The sequence below is a fragment of the Portunus trituberculatus genome, chromosome 46 (genome assembly GCF_017591435.1).
Source record: "Portunus trituberculatus isolate SZX2019 chromosome 46, ASM1759143v1, whole genome shotgun sequence".
NCBI classification, from domain to species: domain Eukaryota; kingdom Metazoa; phylum Arthropoda; class Malacostraca; order Decapoda; family Portunidae; genus Portunus; species Portunus trituberculatus.
In genome coordinates, this window is record NC_059300.1 from 14,133,590 (window position 1) to 14,149,033 (window position 15,444).

The 15,444-nt window shown below is 38.8% G+C and overlaps 2 protein-coding genes across 14 annotated transcripts in view; one reads left to right on the forward strand and one right to left on the reverse strand.

Annotated features, from left to right (window-relative positions):
- Positions 1–8,008, reverse strand: part of LOC123520101 (GATOR complex protein WDR59-like) — a 119,525-nt gene extending 111,517 nt beyond the window's left edge. For 8 of the 10 annotated variants that reach the window (XM_045282017.1, XM_045282016.1, XM_045282021.1 and 5 more), the window contains exons 1-2: positions 7,868–7,975; positions 4,862–4,911 (exon numbers count right to left, since the gene is read on the reverse strand). In XM_045282017.1, coding sequence (XP_045137952.1) covers positions 4,862–4,911; positions 7,868–7,951 — 134 coding nt within the window. In that variant the 5' untranslated portion in view covers positions 7,952–7,975. Of the gene's footprint in view, positions 1–4,861; positions 4,912–7,867 lie in introns of all 10 variants that reach the window. The other 2 variants (XM_045282015.1, XM_045282012.1) reach the window with 2 other exon arrangements.
- Positions 8,009–9,243: 1,235 nt separating this feature from the next.
- Positions 9,244–15,444, forward strand: part of LOC123520104 (N-acetylgalactosaminyltransferase 6-like) — a 39,098-nt gene continuing 32,897 nt past the window's right edge. The window contains exons 1-2 of one of the 4 annotated variants that reach the window (XM_045282026.1): positions 9,244–9,608; positions 11,240–11,487. In XM_045282026.1, the coding sequence (XP_045137961.1) occupies positions 11,256–11,487 (232 nt within the window). In that variant the 5' untranslated portion in view covers positions 9,244–9,608; positions 11,240–11,255. Of the gene's footprint in view, positions 9,609–10,339; positions 10,360–11,239; positions 11,488–15,444 lie in introns of those variants that run through there. The other 3 variants (XM_045282025.1, XM_045282023.1, XM_045282024.1) reach the window with 3 other exon arrangements.

The following is a 15,444-nucleotide window of genomic DNA, read 5'->3' on the forward strand; positions in this document are numbered from 1 at the left end:
AGTGTTTTGCACGGTCACTCCTAAGTCTTTCTCCTCATTGGTCTCTCTAATTTTCTCATCACCCAGCCTGTAATCCCTGTTTGGTCTGTATCTACTTCTTCCCATTTTCATAACATGGCTCTTGTCTATATTAAATTCCATCTGCCACTCTTTACTCCACTCATATATTTTATCAAGATCTTCCTGTAACTTGTTACAATCTTCCACATTCTTTACTCTCTTCATAATTTTAGTATCGTCCGCAAACATGTTCATGTAACTGTCAATTCCTACTGGCATATCATTAACATAAATCAAAAACATGATGGGACCAAGCACTGACCCTTGTGGAACTCCACTGGTTACCTTCTTCCACTCGGACTTCCTTCCTCTCACCACTGTTCTCATTTCTCTTTCCACTAAGTAATTTTCCATCCATTTTGCTAGTTTATCATTTACTCTTCCAATCTTCTTTAGTTTCCACATCAGTCTATTGTGTGGTACTTTATCAAAGGCCTTTCTCAAGTCCAGGTAGATAGCATCCACCCATCCCTCTCTATGTTGTAGATGTCAGTCACTCTTGAATAAAAACATAATAAATTGGATACGCACGATCTTCCTTTTCTGAAACCAAACTGTCTTTCACTCAGAATGTTTTCACTTTCTAGATACTCACTCCACTTAGCTTTAATTACTTCTTCACATACCTTGCACAATATACTAGTCAACGATACTGGTCTATAATTTAGCGGTTCCATTCTTATATATATGCACAATGTCAGCTCTTTTCCACTTTTTCGGGACTATTCCTGTTCGTATGGAGGTTTCCACAATATCAAATACGGGGTTCAACAATTGATCCTTACATTCATTTAGTAACCTCCCAGATATTAATATCCCAATTGCTTATAATTTTCCTTACATCTTCCTTAGTAACCATGATGTCCTGCATTTGGTTTATTTCCGTAGGCCTTTCTCCTATAAAATGCTCCTCCTTTGTAAACACTGCAAAAGTTATCGTTCAAAATTTCATCTATATCTCTAGCATCCTCATATACTTCTTCCCCATTTTTTACCTTTTCTATTGCCTCCCTTATATTTAGTTTTCCATTTATGAATTTGTAAAACATTTTAGGGTCACTATCACAGTTTTCCACCACCCTCTGTTCATATTCCTTTTGTGCTGTTCTCCTTACTTCAACATATCTATTCCTTGCTGTTTTGTAAACTTCTCTTGATAATACATCACTGTTTTTCTTAAGTTTCTTCCATGCCTTTTCTTTGTTCTTTTTTGCTTCTTCACAATTTCTATTAAACCACTGTTTATTATTTAAAGTCCTCTTTCTATGATATGGCACAAACTTTTTCACAGCAGTTATATAAATCCATAAATTTATCGTATTTCAATTGCATATCCCTTTCCTGGTATACCACGGACCAGTCAATTTCATTAAAGAACTCCCTTATATGGTTATAATTTGCCCTAATATAATTTAATTTTTCCTCCCTGCGTTCCACAATCTTATTCGTGCTTAATTCTGTATCCAGCTCAAAGCTTAGGACATCATGATCACTTTTCCCCAAGGGACATTCATGTTCAATTTCCTCTTTTAGAGAGATGCCCCTGGTAAATACCAAATCCAACCTTGCTGCAACATCTTGTCCCCTGCACCTTGTTGATCTCACCCACTGTGTCATCAAGTTATTTGTTGCTACATTTAACAATTCATCTGCCCACTCACCACCGTTCACCACTTCATAGTCCTCCCACACTATTTCTTTACAATTAAAGTCCCCGACTATCATCACTCTATCCTTTCTGACGAGTTCTTGCTTCATTCTGTCTAGAGTATTTCTCATCACCATTTAATATTGTTCATATTCCCAAGCACTGGTTCTGGGTGGTATGTATACTGTTATAATATTAATGTCCCTCTTACCATCTGTTATAAGCATACTTATCACTTCATCATTTCTCTTACTATAGTTCACCTCCTTCACTATCAGATCTTCCTTAGTAAGAACCATTATACCACCACCACCTTTATTTTTTCTATCATTTCTCCATACTTTGTAGTGTTTTACAACAAACCAATCTAACTTTATTTCGGCCTTAGCTTTGTTTCCACCACACACATTATGTCCGGTTCATTATTTCTTAAGTAATCCATACATTCTAGCCTCTTAGACAGAAATCCATCTATATTCATGTAAGTCACTTGTATTCCATTCCTAGTCTCTTTCTTCCATGTAATGTCTTTTGTATTCCATTCCTAGTCTCTTTCTTCCATGTAATGTCTTTTCCGTCTGTTTTATCCACCACTTCTTTAGCCTCCCATTTCTCATGTGTGTGTGTGTGTGTGTGTGTGTGTGTGTGTGTGTGTGTGTGTGTGTGTGTGTGTGTATTTACCTAATTGTATTTACCTAATTGTAACATACGGGAAAAGAGCTATGCTCGTGTTGTCCCGTCTCCATATCTATTAATGTCCAGCTTTTTCTTAAAATCATGAATATTCCTTGCGTTGACCACTTCCACGTCTAAACTATTCCATGCTTCCACCCTTCTATGAGGGAAGCTATATTTTTCACATCTCTCCTATAAGTGGCCATTTTAGTTTTTCCCATGCCCTCTCGACATTCTTCCATTCCACATACACAGATCTTCCCTATCCATTTTTCCATGCCAATCATCACTCTGTATATTGCTATCAGGTCTCCCCTTTCTCTTCTGTTTTCCAGGGTTGGAAGTTGCATTCTTTTCAGTCTGTCTTCATAAGTCAAATCTCTTAAGTCAGGCACCATTTTCGTTGCAGCCCTCTGTACTTTCTCTAGTTTCCTTATGTGTTTCTTTAAGTTCGAGCCCACTGTATTGTTGCATATTCAAGCCTCGGTCTTATCATTGCAGTAATTATTTTCTTCATCATTTCTTCATCTAAATATCTGAACGCCACTCTTATGTTCCTCAATAAGTTCAATACTTCTCCAATTATTTTGTTTATATGTCTCTCTGGCGATAGGTCATTGGTAATTGTCACCCCAAGGTCTTTTTCTTCATGACTGGTTTTATGTCTTCATTTCCTATCTTGTACATACTCCTGATTCTTCTTTCACTCTTGCCAAACTCTATTTTCTTGCATTTTGTCGTGTTGAACTCCATTTGCCATGTACAGCTCCATTTCCATATTCTGTCCAAGTCTTCCTGGAGTAGTTCGCAATCTTTGTCACATCTCACTTTTCTTAACAATTTTGCATCGTCTGCAAATAGGCTCACATAACTGGACACCCCATCCACCATGTCATTTATGTAGACCGCGAACATTACTGGTGCCAACACTGATCCCTGTGGAACTCCACTCTCCACCAATCCCCATTCTGATGGTCTGTCCTTAATTATTGTTCTCATTTCTCTTCCTACCAAAAGTCTTCCATCCATTTTAGTAAACTGCCATGCACTCCTCCTACCATTTCAAGTTTCCAGATCAGTCTCTGGTGTGGTACCTTATCAAAGGCCTTTTTAAATCCAGATATATTCCATCAGCCCAACCATCTCTTTCCTGTATTACATCTATCACCCTCGAATAGTAACATATCAGGTTTGTCGTGCATGAACGCCCTTTTCTAAAACCAAATTGACACTCACAAAGTATGTCATTTTTCTCCAAGAAGTCTGTCCATCTATTCTTCACCACCCTCTCACACATCTTAGCTACCACACTTGTAAGTGACACTGGTCTATAGTTCAATGGGTCTCTCTTGTTACCTGATTTATAGATTGGGACAATGTTAGCTCTTTTCCAGTCTTGGGGCACTACACCTTCCCTTAATGAGGCATCAATTACTTCACAAACTTTTTCTGCCAATTGCTCCCTGCATTCTCTTAAAATCCATCCTGATACCCCATCAGGTCCCACAGCTTTTCTCACTTCTAAACTCCCCATCATGTTCTTGATCTCCTCCACAGTTACTTGAAACTCCTTCATAATCCCTTTCTGTTCCATTACCAGTGGTTTGTCAAAAGCAGTCTCCTTTGTGAATACCTTCCGAAAGCATCCATTCATAGCCTCTGCCATTTCCCTGGGATCTTCACTGCATACTCCATTTACTTCTAAACTTTCAATACTTTGTGTGTGTGTGTGTGTGTGTGTTGGGCGGGTAGAGGGTGTTGAATGTTTGTAAGAAGTCTCTGACTATGTGCACACACAAGCTCGTAGATTTACAGGAGCAACTAATCATATATCACTTGTGTGCAAATTTCCATCATACATAGAGCTGTATAGTGATAGTAATTCCACCAAGCTGCTGGCATCACCAGGTGCAGCTGCCCTCACCAGCATGGGCATGATGGTAGTGTTTCAATCTCAGCCATCTCACATTTACCTCCAGATAACTCAGTCTAGAAGCATATTCAAAGTATAACAGTGGCAGCTAGACAGGCAAAAATGTTCCTCATGGGAAAATTACTATCTCATTTTTTTTTTTCAAAATTGTTCATTTTAACCTCCAAATAGTGCAGCTCTAATACACCTATAAAATACAACTTTATAGGAACAATTCATCAATCCTTCTCATTCAATATGTAATGCTCACTATGGCTGTGGCTGTGTGTAGAATGAGTCACACCACACTCTCCCTCTCTCTCAAATAAAGAAAAGAGCTAGCATGTATTGAATTTGGAAACCCAAAAGCTACTTAACAGCTGAAGATGACCCTTGGCAGATAAATGCAGTCAGTCAATAAAGGGAGACATTGGCTTTCTTACAGAAATTTTGCTTGCCATCCAAAAAAACTTTTGGACAGGTTACCCAAGTTTATAGAGCCTGGAGAAACATTTTATGTGGAAAGGATGAGAACAGTGTTTGTGCATTTTTTCCAGAATACTCACCCTGCCAGCAGTGTGTACTCCCCCTGCCAGTCCAGGGCCATGGCATTGGCCTGCAACAAAATAAATAACAACATAAACAATAAAACAAATATATAATGAATAGGGGTTAATGTTTACTATAAATATACAAATTAGATCATTTTGCGAACATTTTGATTGATTGATTGATTGATTGAGAGAGAGAGAGAGAGAGAGAGAGAGAGAGAGAGAGAGAGAGAGAGAGAGAGAGAGAGAGAGAGAGAGAGAGAGAGAGAGAGAGGATACAAGGGGCCCGTTTTCTATCGCTCTAGCCAAGGCCGCTGGACTCGATCGGACGCAAGGCCATATACACCGATGATACCACCTCATTCAACCTGTGACATTTTGGTAACCATAGCAAGTATAGACTTGTTTTTTTTTTTTGCATTACAAAGAGGAAGAGTTGCTTGTGGGTAGAACACAATTTGTTCTCACTCTTTTATTGAATTTCCAAGTGTAATCAGTATGTGAATACAGGCTATCTTGTGTTTCTCACCAAACCTCCCGAGTTAGCCCGAGCTAAACATCCCCAAATTTTAGGGGTTAATTGTGATGAAACTGGCCTGTTTTGGAAAAAAAATTCCAAACATGATCTATATAACAAAGGAAGAGAAGTGTTTGCCAGGACACAAGCCCATGCTAGCGGCGACTGCAAAATTAAACTGTTGCTTTTTTCTAAACTGGGGTTTGGCAATGGCTGGAACGAATTATCTGATTTATAGGTATCAATAGTAAAACTTTTTAATACTCGAATGGCCATTTGGAACTAATTAAGTTTGAGCATTGAGTCTCCACTGTGTGTGTGTGTGTGTGTATATATATATATATATATATATATATATATAGAGAGAGAGAGAGAGAGAGAGAGAGAGAGAGAGAGAGAGAGAGAGAGAGAGAGAGAGAGAGAGAGAGAGAGAGAGAGAGAGGTGGCTGGGGGGAAGGTGGGGGTTGGAGAATGGGCAGTGAACTATGGAGACGTAGCAACAGCTGTCACAAAGAGGACCACACCATACGGGCCACTTTACAACAGCCCAACTCTATCAACAAATGGGTATGAGTTAACTACTCGTTAGTATCACTGACACAAAAACTAATACATTACTGCAACGTAGACATCTTTCTAAGGCACTTTCCTTCATTATACTTTCCCTCACAAATTATTAATTTAGTATTAATGCTAATATCAAATAAGCTTTGCACTGAACACAAAAATCCCAACATTGAGTTAGGTTAGGTGTTAGCTTAGGAAAGATCTGGTTACAATGTATCAATAGTTGCATACAAGTACAACACAAAAATTTCTGCACTTAGAAAAAGACCTAAATCTAGGGATGTTTTCCCAAAATCTAGGAATTTCTTTTTCTGATAGAGTGGTTGTTTGGGTATTATTATGGTGTTACACCAACAGCACCATGGTTTTTCTCACCCATCTCATCTTTTTGAGCTTTTCATTCTGAACAATTTGAACTAATACATATCGTCAGAAATTGTTTATGACGTTGACAACAATTTTTTAAGATTTACCATTTTGGAGGAAAGAGTGACACTGCACACATGTGATGAACTGCTAGGCACTGAGGAACACCATTACAAGTGTGTTCGTTCGTGTGTATGTGTATTGTCATATTATTTGCACAGGCATGAAATCAATTATGATGATTCGTTCTTTTGTTTGAGCATGCAGCTGCTGACCAATAAAAATAACACATAATAAATCTTATCTAGCCTATCACAGCAATTTGTGAAGAGAAGTGACTCCATTTGAATCTGACTATGGAAGATGTATGAACGGCCAGGATGTCACCTCAATTATTTCCCCTGTATCACTAGATTTTGAAGAGAGAAATAAAGTAACGGCTTCATATTACCTTCTGTTTTGGTTAGAGCAATCTAATTAAGGTAGGTAAAGTTAGTTTGTTCTGAGGAAGACATATCAGCGTTGTGTGTCGCCTCGACTAGGTTACGTCAGCAAAGTTTGGTTAAGTTAAGAGTTTGGGTAGTTATGGTTAGATAGATAAGTTTCAATAAGCTAGCTTGGGCAGAAGTCAGCAGTGGTGGTGGTGGCAAGTAAGTGCTCTCCACAGCAATTAAGTCAAAATTTTGGACTGTTACTTTTGTGGTACTTTGTGATAACCAAACTATTTTCTTCTGGTACAATAAACATTATTTTCTTAGGGAGGGGGAGGAAGGAACATTATGAAAAACTTATTTGTGGCAGAAACAAAGTGCAAACTCAATCAAAACATGTCGACTACCATAAAAATAATTCCATCATGAAATAAGACTATAAATTTACCATCACCTGGTGTTGTAGGCATCACAAAACAACCATTCATGCACTCATTACTTCATGTCAGAATGCCGCATTCCTAGATAATTGACACAAACAGGCAGTACTGGTGAGTGGCGACATTGCACATTCTAAAGCAAGGAAATGGAAATGGTGGCATCTATGTGGGTCAGTAAGGAGCGTTGGTGGCTGGTGTGTGGTGACTGCACCATAACATAACATAACAGTTAGGGTTATGCAGTGGACAACAATCCCACTTCACAGCTTACCATAAATGTTGCAGTGCATTGGACTCAGAATAACGAAACATAAGAGTACTTTGCCAAACTACTGTTCCCTCAAACAAAAAGCAGGACGGCATTCTTTCAATGTAAAGATCTGATTTCAGTGATAGTTTCATGGGAATAAAAATGGCGGGAAAAAAGACAAGATCCGGAATGGTTAGAGGGATTTAAAAAGATTTGTACAGTAGAATAAGCATAGGGATTCCTAAGATCAAGGTGTCATACAATGCGTCACACGATGACACCAAGAGTGAGTATTGGGGCGTCCATCACACACTGGCTGGCAGGGAGGTGGAGGTGGGAGTTGCCTGCCCGAGACTCCATCCCAGCAAATGTCAACCTATTGAATCCTGACAGAAACTTTTCCCCACACCTCCCTGGTTCCCCCTGAATGGCGGCCCACCCTGCACGTACCTGCAATTCCCTGTGCTCGGCCACAACACTCTCGCTGCTCCATCGCGCGGCCATGGCGGCGATGCTTCTTCTGAAGTGCGGCATAAACGCCACGACTTTCACCACCAAAGGGACCTTGATCCCTTACCGGACTGCAAAATAAAAAAAGAGCATCGCCTTATGAAATCCTAAGAATCTCTTTATTTCACATAAAATGACAAGATAAGGTATTCAGTACTCTTAATATTTAGCTGATTCTCTATGATAACATTGTTTACTCGCTCTCTCACGGGATTTCAAATAAAATGGCATTACTATTGCTACTCAGTGCTTCACGAGTCATGTTTATTGCACCAGTGGTGGCACTGTGTGGTGCAGCTGCTGCCACAATGCCACAATGAACACTCTGGAGATGTATCAAACTAGACACGCTTTATTATGCTGGCCAATGCCTAATGGCTATCGGTAGTCAAGAAACGTTGCAAGTAGTTGTAGTAACTTGTAAGCCTCACCAGACAGGCAGACACCAATATAGTTAGCAAGATGGCAACGTCATAGGAAAACAGAGGACATTAAGTACATTTGACGCTGTAATAAAGATACTTTTGTTGGAATCACTCATTGTTTGGACCTTGAAACATGCTGAGTGCTGACCGTCAAATGTCATGTGTCCGTTGCAGTGGTAATAGACTGATAATAGCTAATAGTAATAACTATTACCTACCTAATTACACTACATAATTCAGCTACTTATAATCCGAATTAGGTTATTCGAAGGAACAATTTGAATGCATCGTCTAATTACCTAAATAATATATATACATACATACATACATACACACACACACACATATATATATATATATATATATATATATATATATATATATATATATATATATATATATATATATATATATATATATATATATATGTGTGTGTGTGTGTGTAAATATTGCATTACAGGGCTCGAGCGGGGCTCCATAGAGACGTCTTCATATCTAATTTTAGCCAACTTTTCCTTAGATTTATACACACTTTCTGCTGTTACAATCTCTTCACTCAAGTCATATTCCAGATGTGGAAAACTAAACTTTTCAATGTTCCTCAAACAATTTCATGATCTTAACGTCCTCCTTGTCCGTCTATCATCATCTTCAGTCAGTGATGCCAGGTCTTGTCTATCTATTTCATACTGTTCATTATTTGGTTCATCGTTTAGATCTCTCTCCCGTCTATCCTTCAAAGTTAATAGTTCCATTTCCCTCAGTCTTTCTTCATAGGGAAGGTTCTTTATTTCTAGCACTATCTTTGTAGCTATCCTTTGGATTCTCTCTATTTGTGTGTGTGTGTGTGTGTGTTACACTAAGTATGAATATACTGAATTACTGATTAGTTAGGCGTGTACAAGTGTGCGTGCGGTTATATCAGTGTGTGTGTGTGTGTGTGTGTTATCACATGTGGACAAGAGGGACAGCTAAGTGCCACGTCCGTGAATGGCAGCACAGTGATAGCGGTGTTCAGGAATCAGTGTTCACACTGTTTGGACAAGCCGTAGGCAGCTCTCAGCAGTGGCCCAGCAAGTTGTGACAATGTGAGGCGGCACACCTTTGCTGACTGTTACTCAGAGAAACGTCCTGTTGAGGTGCGAGATGAACACAACACGAGAGTCAAGACTTTCGTGTCTTAATCTTGGGGATGTGATGGGGCCGTGAAGGCTGTAATGCCACAAAGGTGCAGCCAGAAAACGGATCAGATTGTGGTGAGTTTCTGTTTCCTTTGGGGGGCAGGGTTGTGTCGGAGGGTTTGGGACACCGCCTAAAAAAGTCTGCTGGGGTGTAGACACCGGATACTGGACAGCGGGAAGCCGCGGCTGTAACATTCAGCAGGGCGTCCTAGCTATTAATGTTCTTAGTTCAATTCTCAAGTTCCCATTTCTCTGTGGACTGGTACAACTAAGCAATCTTTACAGCACAATGTTGCTTTGATTTAATGCTGCCTATAAGTCTGACTGGACTATCTATTTGTTATCTCTGGATCTGTCCTTCCCTTATCCTTATCCAGTCTTGATCTGACACTGGTGGGCGGGGCCTTACCAGATAAAATAATCCAAGAAATCTGGTTGTGTTGTGTTGGGTTGGGGAGGTGGAGTGAGGATAACAAACTGATGTGATTAGCTAAGTGTCGAGCAATATTTCACAATAAGTTTTGCATTCTTTATGATGACATTATTTGTGTTGGCCCCGGTAGGTGGCACTTGAAGACACAGGTTTCAAGTTGGCTTATTCATATTTTTCTCTTCAATATTGTACGAGTTTCTTTAGTTTGAGAACTCTTTACCTGGCAGTGTTGTTGGTGTGGATTCTGTGGATGCCTTTAAGGCAACTTTACATTCCACACTTGGTTCCTTTTTATTTCAATTTATTGAATAGTGTCAACCATGACAGATTGCCCTATCACTTGCTGCATAAGGCACACAACTCCCTCCCATACTAGCAACTCGATTGTTAAAGGTATGACGTGCCTCCAGAGTGTGGCTGCCCTGCACTTTGCATGGCGATTCTTGCCTGTGTGTCATTACTGCATTACTCACAGGGGCAGCCACCAAGCCAAAGCACTAGTGGAGAGTGGAGCATAGCAGTGCAGTGGGAGTAGTGACAAGGACAATAAAGGAAGTGTCCTTCTTTGTGGTTGGGTGGGACTGCAGAGGCATGGAGGGGTTCCTTTTACCTTAGTGTTAGACACACGCACAGTTTCTAACAGTAGATTTTTTTGTAAGAGTTCCTTACACCTTTACATTCAACTGAGAACTCTGTGCTGGATTCATGCATGTACTGATGACAGCGGCATTGTCTAATATATTTCTGCTGTATTGAATTTCAGTTCTGTAATTTGTAATTAAATCTCCATTGCTCCAAGTCTTACCTAGTTGAATTTAATACCGGAAAATAGACTGCAACTCTATTACACAGTGGAGCACTCCATGCCAATTATTAGCAACTTGATTACAGAAAGAATGTTGCACTTGTTTATAACTTCGATCTTTCTTAGTATAGTTTCATAGGATGCTGTCTCACTTTCCCTTTTTTTCTTTCTTTGTAGTTTTGTCCAAAGTAGGTTTGCTTTATAGGAAGTGCTATGAGTGAGGTTTGGAGTGAGCCATATTTATTAACCTTCCTCTTTTAGTTAAAAACTTGTTCAGCTGTTTAGCATTTTTCTTTTAGTTATTTAAAATCTTTGATCAAGAGAAGAAAAATGAATAAGGATAGTAAATGCTACACTAAAGAAATCATAGATAGAGCAATTGTTACTCAGATAACACATATGTAAAGTATTGTGATCTTCATTCTATTTCTTATACTTGTTCCCTCTACCTCTTTTTTTTTCCCACAGCTGACATCTACTCAGGATGAGGCTGCGGCGCAATCTAATCTGGTGCCTTAAGTTGGGCATAGGGGTGTTTATGTTCCTGGCAGGGATCTACATCATAACACACCACTCCCAACCTGATGGCCATCCCACCAAGCACAGTGAAGAAAGAGCATTGCCCTCACAAGAACACATTCTGGCTTCTTACCTGGATAACAACAAAAACAATGTCCTTGAAAAACAGATTGCCAGCATCAGTTTGAAAACCCATGGTATTTGTTGATCTGTACATATAAACCCTCAATATAATGTATCTCTGTTTATCGTATTTAAGACAGTAGTACTACAACCCTTTCATTGCTATCAAACTCATTTTATTTTACTAACTAACTGTTCACAAATGATGCTGTCTTTCAAAATTATTGAACACTTGCCTTATTTTATGAATATACTGTACCAGGTCATAAATACAGGAGAGTTAGCTGACACACAAACTTGAACATGTTGGGCAGTTATAGGTGCAGCATACCTGGCTGTATCATTTGGAGAACAGTAAGATTTTTCTTCTTACGGAAGCCACCCCAACTTTTTGGCTGCTGCTGCCAATCCCCTCAGGTCATAAATACAGGAGAGTTAGCTGACACATAAACTTGAACATGCTGGGCAGTTATAGGTGCAGCATACCTGGCTGCATCATTTGAAGAACAGTAAGGTTTTTCTTCTTACTGAAGTTACCCCAACCCTCTGGCTGCTGCTGCCTATGTCCTCCCTTCACTGCCCCTCCTTCCTCCACCTCTCTCTCTCTCTCTCTCTCTCTCTCTCTCTCTCTCTCTCTCTCTCTCTCTCTCTCTCTCTCTCTCTCTCTCTCTCTCTCTCTCTCTCTCTCTCTCTCTCTCTCTCTCTCTCCACTACTATAAGATTATATACTGTGCAAGCTGATTGTGACTGAATGACTCCCTGTAAATAATGAACAGTGTTCATTAGATGTATCTTAACATAACATAACATAACATAAATAATAGGATAACAAAGGGCCACCAGGGCCCATCTAGGTTATCCTGTATCAGTCGCACAGCGACCTTGTCATCAGTACTTAAAGATACACTTACAAGTACACAATACATTATATACTAATTCTAAATATTTGGCCCATTAACAGGGCTAAGTCCTGCAGCGAATTCCTCTACAATCTGTGATCCCCATACATGGGGATCATGTCTTGTTTAACTATAGTAAATTTCTTATAAAAACTATCATGCAGCGCTATACATAATTATAAATCTAATAAATTTAAGTGCTTATCTAATCTGTTTTTAAACATTGTCAAACTAGTGCTATTTACAACCCTCTCTGGCAATGCATTCCAGAAGTCTACCACCCTATGACTAAAGAAATATTTTCTTATATCTAACCTGCAGCCTTGCTTTCTAATCTTCCTGCCATGATTTCTAGTCCTACTTTCCTCCTCTAAGGTAAAGAAAGATCTCACATCTATGTAGTTTGTATCTGAGAACATTTTAAATAACTCTATCATATCCCTCTTATACATCTCCTCTCAAATGAAAACATGTTTAATTCCTTTAATCTATCTCTATACTCCAGGCGCTTTAATGCTGGTATCATCCTAGTTGCTCTTCTCTGAACTGCTTCTAACATGTTGATATCCTGCCTATAATGGGGTGACCAGGCCTGTATGCAATACTCTAAATGGGGCCTAACATAGGAATTATATAAGCTATGCACCACTTCCTTACTTTTATAACTAACATTTCTATTTATAAAACCCAGGATCCTATTTGCCCTATTTCTTGCTTCTAAACATTGCTTTGAAAATTTCATAGTCCTGTCTATCACTACTCCTAAATCCTTTCCTCCTCTACTGCCTCTAGCCAACATCCCTCCATCTCATAGCTAAAGTTTGTGTTGTCTTTACCGAAATGCATAACCTGACACTCTTTAGAATTAAACTCCATCTACCACCTGTCTGCCCATGCTATCAGCCTGTCCAGGTCTCGTTGTATTCTGTAATTGTCCTTTTCACCCTGTACTGCACATGCTATCTTAGTATCATCTGCAAACTTTGATACTTTGCTACTAATTCCTATATCTAAATCGTTAATGTACACCAAGAAAAGAAGAGGTCCTAGCACTGATCCTTGGGGTACCCCACTAACCACTTCCTTCCACTCAGACATTGCCCCATTTAATACTACTCTCTGTTTCCTATCAGAAAGCCATTCACTAATCCAATCAACTAACCTACCCCCTATCCCATGTAGTCTCAATTTGTACACTAGCCTCTTATGCGGTACCTTATCAAACGCCTTGCTAAAATCTAGATATATAACATCTATGCTATTTCCATCATCTAACTCCTTGGTAATATATTCTAAGATATCGAACAAATTTGTAAGACAGGACCTCCGTGATCTAAAGCCATGTTGGGTATCTCTAATTAATCTTTTCTCATTTAAATGCTCCCAAATACTACCCTTAATGATTTTCTCTAGTATCTTACATACTATACTAGTTGAACTGATCGGTCTATAATTATTCGCATCATCCTTCCTACCTTTTTTAAATATTGGAGTAACATTAGTTAACTTCCAGTCCTGCGGTATCTTATCAAACGCCTTGCTAAAATCTAGATATATAACATCTATGCTATTTCCATCATCTAACTCCTTGGTAATATATTCTAAGATATCGAACAAATTTGTAAGACAGGACCTCCCTGATCTAAAGCCATGTTGGGTATCTCTAATTAATCTTTTCTCATTTAAATGCTCCCAAATACTACCCTTAATGATTTTCTCTAGTATCTTACATACTATACTAGTTGAACTGATCGGTCTATAATTATTCGCATCATCCTTCCTACCTTTTTTAAATATTGGAGTAACATTAGCTAACTTCCAGTCCTGCGGTATCTCAGCAAACCTAAGTGATCTTTCAAAGATTAACTTAAGTGCTTCAGAAATACTGTCTACACCCTCCCTAAGTACTCTGGCATGTAGCTCATCAGGACCACTAGCTTTCCTATCGTCTAGTTCAAGAATAAATTTCCTAATAATTCCTGGTTTTATATCAATATTTTCTAAAGCTCTTAAACTACTCGTCGCACGGTTTGTAACAGGATTTCCTATTCTTTCCCTAGTAAATACTGAAGAAAATTGTTCATTCAATAATTCTATTATGTCTTCATTTTGATCCACTACTACACCATCTTTTCTGAGTGGTCCAATCCTATCCTTTTTTTCTTTTATCACTGACCTTGTAATAACTATATAATTTTTTGGGATCTTTACTCCCAGCTCTAGCTAGTTTTATCTCTGCCTGCCTTTTACTTTTTTTATAACCTTACTCAAATCATCCCTGACCTGTCTGTACCTGATCAAATGTACATCTTCCCCACTTTTCTGCAACTCTCTATATGCCCTCTTCTTCTCCCTGATCTGTCTACCTATCTCGTGAGTCCACCATAATGGCTTCCTGTTTCTCTGCCTTATATCTTTGTAAGGGATACACTGCATCACTATACCCTTTACTACAACCTTAAAAATATCCCACATCTCCTGTGCAGTTTTATTTCCAAAACTATCTTCCCAGTTTACCTCTCCTAATAACTGACGTAACCTACCATAATTGCCTTTCTGATAGTTTGGGACTCTAGTCTTATTCACTATATTATCCCTACTGGAATTAATGATAAATCTAATTATATGATGGTCACTGTTTGCTAAAGTCTCTCCTACCTCAACTTCCTTTAAACAATGCTCAATATTTGTTAGTACTATGTCTAAAACCTTCCTCCCCTAGTAGGTTTATCTACCATCTGCACTAAATAGTTATCCTGAAAACTTTCCATAAACTTATTTTCACTAGCATCTCCTACCATCCTCTCCCAGTTTACTGACTTAAGATTAAAATCCCTAAGATAATTGTCTGACTAGTACACCCCTATTTATCTCATCTACCATAAGGTTGTCTACATCTGCTGACTGGTTAGGTGGTCTATAAAAGCTCCTACTCTAATAACCTTACTTTTGTTTACTCTAACATCCAGCCATAAGGACTCTATTCTGTTATCTACCTTAATACCATTAACCTGACTGGAAATGAAGGATTTTTTACATAAATAACTACTCCTCCACCTATCCTACCAATTCTCTGGTGTAAATACATAATGTATCCATCTACTTCATATTCTTTCCTATTTTCCTAAACTT